At 40.6% G+C, this 14,796-nt stretch overlaps 1 protein-coding gene across 2 annotated transcripts in view; it reads right to left on the reverse strand.

The window, feature by feature from the left end:
- Nucleotides 1–14,796, reverse strand: part of PDZRN4 (PDZ domain containing ring finger 4) — a 244,176-nt gene that overhangs the window by 17,454 nt on the left and 211,926 nt on the right. For both annotated transcript variants that reach the window (XM_027711010.2, XM_027711011.2), the window contains one exon: nucleotides 503–601. In XM_027711010.2, coding sequence (XP_027566811.1) covers nucleotides 503–601 — 99 coding nt within the window. The remainder of the gene's footprint in view (nucleotides 1–502; nucleotides 602–14,796) is intronic.

Here is a 14,796-nt window from a genome sequence, read left to right on the forward strand (position 1 = left end):
TCAGTATCCAGTATTCTGTTTTTTGTTTTTCCAACAATTCATCTCCCAAGCTACTCTCTCCAGCCAGTGTGTACCACAACTGTAACAAAAGCAAAAATAATACAATAATGACTGACCACTGTTATGATTACCAAGGCTGTAGCAGGGGGAGAATGCAAGCAGGGTGTGGAGAAGGCACTTTTCTCCCTTAAAGATCTTCCTGATTTCCATCATAAGGGTACATTTCTTTCAAAATTCAGATTATGCACAGACTGCTTTGTACTTCCCTAACTATGTTGTTGTAATTAAAAGCACTTACACTAAAGAAGCCCACCTTAATAACTACACTGCTTGGACAACATGATTTAAACTAATAATATAAATTAATTGAGAGTGACATAAGCTGGTTGCAGGCTGACACTTCTACACTCTGGTCTCGGAGCACTTGCTTGTACATTCCCTGGCACATTTAGCCCTCCACCACAAGCATCTCCCATATTCCTCCCCAGTGTCATGTCCTTACCTCACTGACATAGATTCCTGTGTCCTCCTCATCATCGGTTCTGTAACAGACAGTCAGCCCCAGCTTCTCCTGGCTGCCAATACGGCACAGCTCCACCTCCTATAAGAAAATATACAGGCTTGTGTGGTGGCTCTTACCAAGGGTGGGCAAAACTGTGCAGCACAGGGTAGCACCAAGCCACTGACATCCTCATACTGTATGACCTCTTCATACCGCTCAGTCTTAAGACACAATATTTTGTCTGCATCTTTAAGGGGGAAACTATTCTGAGAACTAAGAAGGAAATTCCAGTACATTGCAGGTTCAAGCTATATAGAAACTGTTCAGTAAGACAGGCCAAACTTTGAGAAATATAGCTGTGCTTCGATTTTGCAGGTTTTTGACTTTTGGATAATTGAAGCTGGCTTACAACAGATTGCATAGTCATTCTAGTCCCGTCATTCTAGTCCCACCACACCAGCTATTGATTTATAGGATATGAGACAGACTGGCTACACATCCATCAATCCATCACACAAGTGCCACTCCCTTATAACAGCAATCCGTGCCATAAAGCAAAAACATAGCCTTCCATTAATACCATAATTCTTTCCTTGGCCAGTTTAGTGACGTAGCTTCAATGCAGAAGCTGTTAGATAACAGAAGATTCCTTCAAGGAATCTCCTGTGGAGCTGAACAGCCTTGGCATCTTCCTCAATTGTGAGGTGATGCAGAAAACATATTTTTAGTGTCAGTTGTTCCAGCAGACGCATCTTATTAAAAGTGCAAGTTTTAGGGCAGATGGCACACTGATAACTACTACATCCATCCATCTGAGTTGAGCATCTTTAGGGTTTCTTAGAGGAACTGTTCACAAAAAATGCAAAACTGCACTTATCTTGAACACTGTGAAAAAAACAATTGTAATAAAGCAGAATGAACCCAATAACACAGAGTATTAGCTTGGTTGCAAATGGGAAACTTTAGCTGATATTTGTATTCAAAGGGAGTCTGCAAGTGACACTTGGACCTTAACAGTTTCTGCTTCTGAGGCTGTGCAATAAAAGAAGAGAGACCAATCTGTGCTTCAGTTCTCAGTCTGTGATACAGTTTGTTCCTTCCCATCCCCATAGATGTCATGCAGACTAATCCACAAACAGGCACAGGGTGCCACAGCAGTGGTGACTCACTACTGAATCCAGTGAGTTGTGGGGACCAGGTGTCAAGATGCCACAACGTACAGAAGAACCTGCACTTCACACACATGGGTTAGCCAATGAGCCTCGTGACATTTTCATTTCAGCTGAACATCTTTCACAAAGTGCACTGCTGTGGTTCGCTCCCCTACCCCCTCACCAATGTACAAATCTACGTATGTTTACTACCTGCACAAACCCTGTAAGCTTCTCCCTGGACTTTGGACATTCAATGTATTAACAAAAAGTAAGAAAATGTAGGGAAAAAAACCACAAAGCCTGTAGTATTCTTCATTTTTTCTTAAAAATGGCAGGAGTTTTGTGTAGCATGGTAAAGAGTGGAATTATTAACCAGTACACATTACACATTGGATTTGAAAGAAGAAACACAAGATAATGTTTTATTAGGGAAAACAACTACAGTGACCTGATTTTGGCATCAGAAGCAAAAGTATGTGTACTGAAGGGAGGCCTATTCAAAACCCATAATAATTGATGCCTCCACAGGGAAAGAACACTTGACTAGAACTGTAATATTAGGGAGAAATTACAGTAACAAAATGGCTTCAATTACAGCAACAAGGTATACTTTTAAGGAATAGAGAAGCTTGTGGTCCCGTGGAGGCCTATAAGGAAACCTAAATACACCATAAAAGACTGAAACTGGGACCTTTAAATCAAGGCAAATGAGGATCTGTGCACAAGCAGAAATCCACTATCACTGTCCTGCTGGCACAACCTCCTGTATCCCCACATTAAGGTTGGACAGGGGCCCCACGGACTGCTTTGAACACAATTTCTTTGCATGGGAACAACCTTGAAGTTCTCACGGATGATTTATTTCAAAATGTTACTGCAAAGCTGTACCAATGTTTCAGGCTGCAAACAAACTGAATCCTATCAGTGTACTGGCTCAATGAGTAGAATAATTTAACCATTTAGGGCATGAAAGAACAAAGGACAATGAGGATGACCCAACAGGCTTCATCCTGGGAGTCCAAGAGATTTGCTAAAATTGTCTCTGGGAACCAGCTGATGACAAGTATCAGTGACTAACACCCTCTGACTGGGATGCAACAGCCCTGGCTGCTCATAGTACCTGGGCTACCACGGCTTTTGTTTCTCCATTCTGGTAGCAGAGTTTAGAGCTGAGATCAGTACTCGGTGTTCTTGGATTACCTCTTTCCTAAATGACTAAATGGGGTGGAGTCTGATGACTGTGCACGGCTGTGGCCACTTAGAAGGTGTAGATACCTAACACTCAGATACTGGTACTTTATGTGAAAAGCCCAATAACCATTTCATATTTTTCAGTCTAGATGCAAGTACATACTCAAATAATATCTCATTCAGCATGAGGGAGAAGTTGGATGAGGTCTCTTGCTTTTCATTGGAAGTCATTCCAGATAATTGCATTTTGCCCACGGTACATCTGCACTACTAACCTCACAGCATCGTCTTTTTAACCAGAAACATGATATCCTGGTCACAAGCAAACAAACCAGGGTTGAAAAGACATCTTTGGAAAATTCAAAAACACTTTGCATAAAATATTAAATCATCTCTAAGAGCAAAAGCCCACAAGTATCATATTTAACTCTGTGTAACAAAAACATCTGAAACAATTACAACAGATAAGCGGCAACTGAGACACTAGAGAACCTGGACCATCATGGTCAAATACAATTGACGTATTTTGTGACAGATGCTTTTTAGTGTGGGAGTTTTTTTCACAGAACCACAGAATCACATAATATGCTGAGTTGGAAGGGACCCACAGGGATTATTGAGTCCAACTCTTAGCCCTGCACAGGACCATCCCCAAGAGTCACACCATGTGCCCGAAAGTATTGTACAAATGCTTCTTGAACTCTGTCAGGCTTGGTGCTGGGACCACTTCCCTAGGGAGCCTGTTCCAGTACCCAACCACCCTCTGGGGGAAGAATCTTTTTCTAACATCTAACCTAAACATCACCTGATACAACCTCAAGCCATTCCCTTGGGTCCTGTCACTGGTCACCACAGAGAAGAGATTAGTGTCTGCCCCTCCTTTTCCCCTCACAAGGAAGCTGTAGACTGCAATGAGGTCTCCCCTCAGATTCCTCTTCTCCAGGCTGAACAGACCAAGTGACCTCAGCCGCTCTTCGGCTTCCCCTCAAGGCCTTTCTTCACCGTCTTCATTGCTCTCCTTTAGACACTTGACTGGCTGGCGATGCTTTGCCTGATGGCCTCCAGGACGTGGTTGGCCCCAGTGGCTGCCAGGGCACTGCTGACTTATATTCAACTTGCCATTGATCAGGACCCCCAGGTCCCTTTCTGTGGCACTGCTTTCCAGCATCTCATTCCCCCGTCTATATGAACAACCAGGGTTGGCCCATCCCAGGCACAGAATCCGTCACTTTCCCTTGTTGAACTTCATATGGTTGCTGATTGCCCAGTCCTTTAATTTGTCAAGGTCTCTCTCACTAATGGCTTTTAACAGAAGAAACAGTAAGTTTGGCAGCAGTACATTTGTAAGAATGTAACTTCCTTCTCTGAAATCCCTTTAGATATGTGCACACGTGTGCGCACACACACAGACGCCTTCTCTTTGGTTTTGTCAGTGTGTATGTAGGGACTGAACTGACGGTCTTCAAAACTCAGCATTTAAAAAATCTACCAGAAACAATATTTGGATATTCATGAATAGTGCTGACAGACAGATGGTGGGAGGAGAAGGACTGAAGAGAGAGCTCAGGAGATGATAGCCTCCCTGTCTTTTGGGCACACTGGGGCAGCCGCCTCTCAACACGAAGAGTATTCTACTGCCAAGTGACAGAAATCAATGCCAAATTGCTAACTCTTTGATTTGTTGCTTCTTTTCTCTGTTTGGGCAGTATAAAAATTCAGTGTATTGCCACAGTTTAGGCAACACTTTAAAGGGTTTTGCCAAAAATTATTTGGTTAAAAGACAAACGTGGAAACTAGAATAAGGACTACCCTCTCTTGAAAGACTTGGATGAAAATTTCCAAAGTAGCTAATTTCTTCAGACATGGGAAAAAAGAACAAAGAGGTGCAGATCATGCTTCTGAAGGTTTGAAACTGGTTATATTGATCATCCTCTAAAGTGATGGAGGAGTGGCTGTAGCCTGTAGCTCCTGGCCAAAGGCTGACATTCTTCAATGATGGAAAAGCAGTTTACAGGCTATCAGCCTCAGGACACATAAGACCAAACAATCAGCTGTCACCTCTTTGTGGAGGAAGACTAGGTTACTACTGTCATTTCTCTCAAGTGTTAGAAGAGTAAATTATAAACATCAGCAAGTGGGTTGTTGGCTTTCCAGAATTGCTGAAAAAAGGTTAAATGCTATTAAAGGAGACCTTGTAAAAGTTAGCAGTTAAAGTGGGTCTTTCTACTAAGAGCTAGATTACACAGAGTAAAGATGATGGTCTGGTACAAAAGAGACCATGAACTCTTCCATGATCAGTCTTTTACAGGGAAGAAGAACTCTGAACTTTTCACATTTTCCCTCCACACTGGAAAACAGACTACAACCTAAGAGGGAAGTTGGTAAGGTTTCTTCTCACTGTGCACAGATGTTGACAAGAGTTCTTCACCTGGTGACCATGTGCTGGAATAACTGCACACACGGAAAACTTACTCTGCCACATTTTGATTTGTTGGCCACTCTACCAATGGTGTCTACTAAGATCTTTGAATCCCTCCCCACTTTCTGTCAGTATTAGCTACTCCCTGTTCAACACTCCATTTAAAGGGTGGTTGAGCTCTGTCATTCCCTCCCACCTCCATTCAAACCATCCCATCCCAACACTTCTCTCTACCAACAGAATCCTTCCATTCTCATCTTCAAAACCATCTCAGTTCACTCTTTCCCTAAGGGACCCTTAACCCATATTTCACACACAGTAGCCTCACTCACCATTTTCTCCCCTTTCCCACCAAATGTTTCCATTCTTATTAAGTGCCCATGTTCATACAGCCCCCACATCACTTTCCTTTTACTCTCACTTTATAACCCATCCTGTTATCTCACCTATAGAAATCTGTAAAGAAATTACTGTCCGGTAATCAGAAAGTCTCATCTACTAAAGTGACTGCTTCACTCTGTATGAAACACACAGACAGCTGAGCACTGCTGAAATAACCTATTATTGCTGCCACTTTGTTCTCCTTCCTCTCTCTCATCCTCTGATTCGTTGTCTTGCCTGCCCCCTCACACTTCTGTGTGACGAGAAGAAGTTTTTGTATGGGTAAGAAATAAGGCAAACAAGAAATTAGAGCTCAATACAAATTAGTGGCAATGAACAGCAGGACATACTCTTCCCAAGGTAGGAGACTCTCAAAGCCCATACAAGAACTTCCAGTGTTTGGAGGCAACAGGGTGGCTTCGAAACTCATAATAAACTTGAGATCTAATGTGTCGCTTGCCCTGGAACTTTCAGGGAACGGTTCAGGGAAGCCTTGACACTCTCTGTGTTAATATTATTTTTGTTGAATTTGACCTACCATATTCACAGTTAGTGAAGACATTGCATGGAACTGTAACTCCTGGGCTTCTCTAATGCAATGGAGGTTTAATGAAACAAACACTGCCCCAGCTCTAATCTAAAGGGTTTAGAGTCCAGTTGCTAGACAGTATAATGTTGTGTCATCTCACTCTATGTCCATTTTTCATTTTTGTCCACTGATGACTTGTCATGAAATTCAGGAAAACTAGTTTACTGTATGAACTGTAGATCAGTATAACTAATTAAAGCCATTCAGTTATTCAACATTATTTTGCAGTATGAAAAAGGTAAACTCTACACTTGGTCACCTCATGTCCAAACACACATCTAGGACTGGGAGTCTCCTGAAACTATGCTGACAAGGAAATGTGCCAATCCCCTTCGCAATTTCTTAGTGTATGGAAACACAATGACCCATTTCCAGATTGGAACCCTTTAATAAGAAATGAGGATGAACTTATCGATATAAGTAACTAGTCATAAGATCAAGACATCTAAAATTTTTGAAAAATCATTTGGTGTATTTGAGATTACTGAGCATATGTTTGAGATTCTTCCCTGGATGATGTGATACAATGAGGAGGGGAAATTTCCCTACCTTCTCAAATTCATCACAATTTTTTTTTTAAATTAGTAAGATCTTGCCTCATAAAACAGGGTTTATTTAGCAGGTTTCCAGAAGCATGTTGATTTCAAGTCCTTATTCCCCATTCAATTGTAACTGCTTTGGTGCAGTCACCTCATGTAACTTTTCATGACTTGTTTTCACTACCTGTAGGCAGAAAACAATGCAAACACTACCAGAGTAGCAGCACATAAAAGAATAAATGCAGAATGTTTGAAAGGCACTGTAGAAATACTATAAATATTCCACATCCTTTTAATATTCCCCATCTGCCTTTATAGCAATTTTTGCACCCACTAAAAGGACCAAAATTGTCATAGCTACTGAGTTTTCTTCACCCGTACAGTATATCAGAGTAATGAGTTCCACGAACTGTGGTAACACCATTAGAAGGGGCAGAATGGAATCAAAACACTACAGTATTTTTCCGAAATGGACAATGTGTGATCAGTTAACACTTAAGTCCTCACCACGATGAAAATATCATCTCACCATTGAGATACATTCAAAAAACAAATTAATTTTAATTAGTGTTACTCTCCAGTGCAACAGAACCTGTGATTCATAGTTCAAGGTTTATATTCTTGTTACATGGTAAGACAGATGATCCTAAACATTTTCAGTTTGTGATACAGTTAACTATTTAATATCTCAGCACTAACTAGCATCTGCTCATCTCATTTAGCTCCTTTATCTTTAGAGGAAAAGATCAGTATAGTCTAGCCTGTAAAACCAAAACAGTGTCCTTTCTTCCCTCTTCCCTTTAAACAACTCTCCTGAATGGGGGATAAAAAAAAAAGACAGAAAGGAGAAGGGAAGCTTTGCTATTTACAAGTATGAAAGACATGTTTTAAATTAGGAATCAACACAACAGTACATACACAGTTTTTAGAAAAGGAAATCATCACAGCATACTGGAGAAGCATTCCTGCTGCACCCACAGAAAGATAAAATGCTGCCAGTCTGGAAAACTCCTTGTGTGGTGAAACAAACAATGCAATTCAGATATGTTTTATTTAAATACTAAAATGTATGAAAGATGGCTGACAAGTTCCATCTACAAAGCCCACAGTACTGTAATGTTTTCTAAGGCAAAAACTGTCCAAGAAATGCAGTCTATGGCCATGTCTGTCTGTTCAGGAATTTTTCTGTACCAGAGGAGGATTATTAGTACCTCTTGGACAAAAACCAGATTACAGTTGTTACTAGCTGATATTATTGCAACATCAAGGGGAAAAAAAGGTTAACTTCATAGCCACCCAGAACAATGCAATTATCGCCAATTAGTGAATTACTGCCCATTGCTAAATAAGTGGTCATGTGCAGACTTTGAAACAACCTCAGGTGTGAGGTGAAACACCTTTATGTTCTGCCCCTCCACAGACTACTACGAGGCAGAGCTCCAAAATCTTTACATAATTTACTTCATAGTAGGATGACCTAAGAGTTTGCAAAGGCTAAAATAAACCAAGGTTTAGCTGACAACTTTTATGATTATGACATTGTTTTCCTCAGTTTCTCTCAGAAGCTCTTGTAAAGCAGTGTCTTTGTGCAAGGCAAGTTATTCTGTGCCATAGCCTTGACTGCACTTTGAGAAGAAATCAAGGCTTATTGAATGCAATGAGGGGCCCAATATCTGATGATACAAGGTGGAGGACCATAGTATTTAGCATAAATTTTAAGAAAAAGATAAAACAAAACCAAGATAATACAGCAATATAAGAGAAAAGTAGTTACTTTTATCTTTACTTTTCCTTTTTACCTGTAGTAATAGCTGAGAAGCTGCTTTTAATGTTCATCTTGCTAATGGTATAATTGACAGAATGAATGAAGCACAGAAGGCCAAGAACGGAGTACTTACAGAATAGTTCAATGAAGAATTAACTGAGAAAGTACATTAAAGTCTGACTTACTTTAATAAACCAGTTACACCGAAAAAAAAAATCCTCATTCATCTGAGCTAGTGTCACTCTTCTGAGGCATCAAATAGAAGTGCTCAGGGACTACAGGGACTATACACACCTTAAAATTAAGATCCTTTCTTCAGTATCATCTTATTTCTCCATCTTTATGAGTGAAATCTATCTCCAGTTTATACGCATAGCTGAATTTTGGCTGCTTTTCATACTTTCTGTCAGGGTTACTACAGGAAGGTTGTCCTATAAAGTCAGATCAATTTTATCAACCTCTTGCTAGTGGTTTCTGTAAACTATGGAAATCAAGTAAAGCTTGATCTCAGTCTCATAACTGTGTTAGGAATCCCAACTCTTGCCAGTTCTTGTCCCTGGCAGTGACGTAAGCATTTGGATCATTATCAGGTAGAGCTTCGAACAGCCAAGCACGCAGCAGCATCTTGCTAATAGCATTCACTTTCTTGGCCTCTTCCTCCACATGATTGCCTTTTTCAGGCTTCCAAATCAATGGTCATATACACTGCTACCTTCTGTAATATTTAATCTTCATAATGCCACACACTCATCATCACTGGCAAGTAATTCTACTTGTGAAAATAAAAATAAATAATGTGAACAGAATCTTCACTCTTCATACAGGAATGGTTCAATCTAATGAAGCCCTAGGAGGGTAGAGAGCTAGCAGTGGAGCTAATAAAAAGAAAAGTTATTCTCAAATTCAGAAGTGATGAGAATGGTATTACATGTTACATAAACTCATATGTTGCAAATGAGAGTGCGGGTAAAACAGGAAATGACAGCCTGGGCTTGTAACAAAAAATAAAAAAGTATCATCAGCAGGATAAAGTGGTTCTTTAGACTTCATTCTAAAGCACAGTTTATTTCACCTCTGAGTTTGTACCATGCAGGAGTTGTGACTGTCGTGTACAAATGATCAGAGTGTGTACAATGTGTAAAACTGCACCACTTAAAACAGACACACTGTTTCAAACAGGTATCACATTTCACACTAGCCAAATGATGCTGCCAACACTGTTAGCTCTGCTTTGTTTAGAATTTATGTCTTTAAGGGTGACAAGAAGTAATTTGTGGAAACTCAGAAAAAAAAGAGGTGTAAGTCCTAGCATTAGCAGAAGTCATCAAAACAATCTATTTTAAATATGATGATTTTTTTTTCTTATGGGTTACTTATCTCTGTTTAGATGAAGAGAGTCTGTGGTGCTTCCACTGTACATTTAACAAAGTAATTTCATACTAAGGTAGGTATTTTGCTTTCAGGCTTGAGGTGGGTGACTCTCTCACTGCAGAGAGTCTTTCCTGACAATCACCAAACAATTCATTTAAGAGCATGATTACAAATCTTGAAAAGACAGTGACAGGTTATATGCTTATAATGAGAAAGCAAAACTGTCAGATGACCACAATTCACAGAACCAGAGCAGTGACATTTACAGCCATCTCTGGACTCTACTACCTTTTAGTGACAAACCACATAGAAGACTAACTATTTATTAATAACTGCAAAAAGGGAAATGGTAAAAGGAAACAAGAATTTTCAGTTTGCTAGAAGAGCTCATCTGTCATAAGATAGATCAGTCAAACATAAACCCCTTCTCTCACTTTACCTCCATGACAATTGATTGTTTAGGGTGAGCTACTGTACAGAAACAGCTCACAGGAGAGACTATACAGAGGAAATGCTTATCACTACAGCTTTGTTACGTGTGCCAATAAAAAAAGATCAAAACCACCTGGGATTCTGGGACTGCCAGACTGAAAGCAAATAATACCACAGGCAAACAAAGGCATCCTAGACCTGAGAACTATTCTAATGCCATCAAGAGTTATGCTCTCCTGTCAAAGGGACTTTCCAGGAAATACGTTAATGTCTATGTAACACAGGCTAATTGTAGGCTATGTTGCAGAAGTATTCAGCGTGAAACAAAGTGCAATGAAATGGCCTTCTCCTTCACAGGTCACTGCAGGGCCCCATTGCATTCTTTTCACAATGAATAAACTTGTATTTAAAAGTTTGTAGGGGATTTAATTTACAAACACTGTCCTCTTCCATCAAAAAACCAATGCTTCCATCATAGAAGCAAAGCAACTCTTCTAGTACCTTCACCATGGAAAGTAACCAGTGCTGCAGGATTTTAGCAGATTACAGTTCAGTTTCAGAACCCATTTAGAACCCATTCTGCAAATGCCTATGGAGATTTGGTAGAATTCAAGGTTTCGCTTTGACAACATTCTCAAGTTGTGAAAATAACCTAAAGAAATTAAGTTCTTTTCCCCTCTCTCTAACAGTCCCAGTATGTTCTGTTATTCAGATTTTACACAGACAGGCACAACCACAATGTACTTGGGGCTATTTGGATGAAAATAGAAAAGCTATGGAGCAAGACAGAGCCAGCCCAGATGTAAACAAGTTGGAACTGCTGGCAGCTGTGCTGTTACAAATAAAATTACATTCCCCACTGTCTTCTCACTTATCAATTTTGACAGAAGACTGTCCTGACGTCACATAAAGAGCATCGAAAAGGACAAATCACATCGGGTGTCAGATTTGCCAGAATGGATCTGGTTTGTAGCTTACCACAAAGAAACAGAGGGTCATCTCCATTCCACATAGTGGGAAGAATCAATGCTCAGTTCAAGGGGTGCAGGCTCTACCTTATAAGCTAAATTTAATCCTCATTTTTTAAAGTCTGGTTTAGAGTTAGGAATCTCTGACACAAGATTCGTTTACATCAAAGCAGAAAGGACAATTATCAGCAAGCATTTCTCAAATGCATAATCCAACCAAAACCAAATATAATGTAGAATGAGAAATACTTAAAAACAAAATCACTTTCCTGCCAAACCCTGCTTTATAGCTACACTTAGAGCCACATGCTGTTTTGTGTCCAGACATAGAATGGTCTGGGACAGCAAGATGCTGTAGACAATGATAGCAGTGGTAAAAAAAAAAATAAAAATATATAGGTGCATATAGGTACCTATTAATGAAATATTATATTGCAATTGTGAGAACAGAGTTTGGCTCTGTAGCTGATGAACCCTTTGATAATAAAGAAGCTCCATTGGATGTGGGATTTCCTTCTTATCCTGCAGGTCTGGAGTGAAAATTTTTGGTGTGTGCAACACTTCTACATAAAAAAAATCAAACAATGAAGTAACTTGAGGCATGGTATGCCTGCCAGTGCATATTCAGCAGTCTGATGTTTGATGATCAGTAACAGTCTGAAGGCCATGAGTGCGAGGAGGAAGACACCATGGTGTCAGCTGAGACTCCCATCAGGTGAGGACAGGGAGCAGACAGCGGTCACAGAGCAGATGGGGGAATGGGTTGGGCTGGATGAACAATGGAGCTGGACTAGAAATGTGAGAAACTTTTGATCACTGTGCTGTGAACAAATTCAGCACTGCAGTGGGAGGAAGAGTCTAAGCATATGGCAATGAGATAAATACAATTTTTAATTCTGTGGGCCTGGCAAGCCTTGTGTGGCCTGTCTGATTTGCATTTACAGGATATTTTAGCTTGATGACACATAGTGGAGTTTACAGTGAGTGTATTTCACGTGGAAGTCAAAGAGGAAAAAAGATATCCTTTACAGATTACAGGCTTCCTGGCTGCTAAAGGCTCAATAGCTGACAGTCTATCCTCCAGGAAGTTCACAAACCTCCAATCAAAGCTGAGTTTTCCCCCTTAGCTAGCATGCATAATACCAAATCTTCATATTCCTGTCAACAATACAAATCCCAAAATCAACCCTTATGGGAAGTATTAAAGACAAAATATCCAAAATGCTAATAAAAACCATTTTCCCCATTGTCTGAATGTAGTGGGTTGGCTTTTGGATTTTTTAGGTCTTCCTTAGCAATGGGGGTCAGAAATCTAAGGAAGTATTCCATATCATCCTTTAGCGTAACACAACATATAAATAAGGCAGAGATAAGAGAGCTCACTCTCTTCTCTCTTCTGGTGGCTGAAGATGACAGGTCTGACACACTGGATGATCAAACTTACTGGAAAGTAAAATAGCCACTTTCTTATTTCAAATAAGTCATGGTATCACTTTTCTCCCTAATTCTTCCACCTTCATATTCATCCTCTTTATTTCTGTTCTTTTCCCATGGTGTAGTATGGATGCTAACTTATTAGAAGTACTTAACTGCATGGTGAAAACTGGCAAGGCAGCTGGGGTTGATGGAATTCCACCTGAAGTCTGGAAACACGGGGGCCAAGCACTCCATGCTAAATTTCACGAGTTTGTGGTGTGCTGTTGGGAACTAGGTGAACTACCATCAGACCTTCGTGATGCAGTCATCATCACTTTATACAAGAAGAAGGGAGATAAATCTGACTGCTCAAATTACCGTGGTATTACTCTGCTCTCCATTGCTGGCAAAATCCTGGCAAGAATACTTTTGAACAGATTAATACCCGCTATAGCAAATGGAATTCTACCTGAAAGTCAGTGTGGTTTCAGAGCCAACAGGAGTACCACAGACATGGTATTTGTTCTCAGACAACTGCAAGAGCAGTGTAGGAAACAGAACAAAGGTCTCTATGTAACCTTTGTTGATCTCACCGAGACTTTTGATACTGTGAGCAGAAAAGGTCTATGGCAGATTTTGGAACGTCTAGGATGTCCCCCCAAGTTCCTTAAAATGATCATCTCACTCCATGAGGATCAGCACAGCCAAGTCAGATATGGCAATGCACTTTGTGAGCCCTTTCTAATAACCAGTGCTGTGAAACAAGGTTGCATTCTTGCACCAATCCTATTCACAATCTTTTTCAGCACGTTGCTCCAAAGGACCATGGCAGACCTTGATGATCAGGACGGTATCTACATTCGATATCATACTGATGGAAGCCTTTTCAACCTAAGGCGACTGAAGGTCCACACTAAGACCTTAAAGCATCTTGTCCAGGAGCTGCTTTATGCTGACGATGATGCTCTCATTGCTCACACAGGAGCAGCTCTGCAGCGTTTAACATCCTGCTTTGCAGACACTGCTGAGTTCTTTGGGCTGGAAGTCAGCTTAAAGAAAATAAAAGTTTTCTATCAACCTGCACCTCAGGAAGTCTTCCATCATCCCCATAATTACCATTGGTCAATCAGAGTTCAAATCAGTCCAGCAGTTTAATTACCTAAGTAGCCTCATCTCCTCAGACGGTAAGATTGATGGAGAGATAGACAACAGGTTAGCAAAGGCATACAGTGCTTTTGGAAAACTCCATAAAAGAGTTTGGCGAAATAAACACTTGAAGAAAAGTACGAAGATCAGTGTTTACAGAGCCATTCTGCTGTCTACCTTTTATATGGATCTGAATCTTGGGTCATTTACCACCACCACCTGCGACTCCTAGAACACTTCCATCAACGCTGTCTCTGTAGAATCCGAAACATCCACTGGTCAGATTATGTGACTAATATGTCTATTTAGAACAAGCAGCAGTTACGAGTATTGAGGCCATGCTGCTGAGAACACAACTGCATTGGGCAGGACACGTCTCAAGGATGAAGGACCACCGCCTCCCTAAGATCTTGCTTTATGGTGAACTTGCCACCGGCTGCCACAAGAGAGGAGCCCTGAAGAGGAGATACAAGGACTCCCTGAAACAACATCTCAGCCTTGGCCATATTGATCAACATAACTGGTCTACTCTGGCCTCCAATTGGGAGGTCTGGAGACACACCATCTATAACGCTGCTGATGCTTTTGAGAAAGCATGCAGGATCACTCTCGAGGAGAAAAGACAACACAGAAAGAACCGTGTCTTTTTGATACCACCTAGGGAGTCTTTCTGCTGTGCCTTTTGCAACTGAACCTGTCTATCTCGCATTGGCCTTTTTAGCCACCAGCGCACTTGTAGCAAATGTGGGTAGAGCCAAATCTTCATTCGCGAAGCCTAGCCATGATGACTTAACTGCATGCACATATTTTCCTACAACATATATGCATACATGTTTTCTCCTGCTTGAGACACAACACCCCTTCTGGTATGCTTTGTACTTGAGAAAAGCATGAATTCTTGCTTTCTGAGTAGAGAGATCCAT

Source organism: Pipra filicauda, unplaced genomic scaffold (assembly GCF_003945595.2).
Source record: "Pipra filicauda isolate LSUMZ 115617 unplaced genomic scaffold, ASM394559v2 scaffold40_size4127951_pilon, whole genome shotgun sequence".
NCBI lineage: Eukaryota > Metazoa > Chordata > Aves > Passeriformes > Pipridae > Pipra > Pipra filicauda.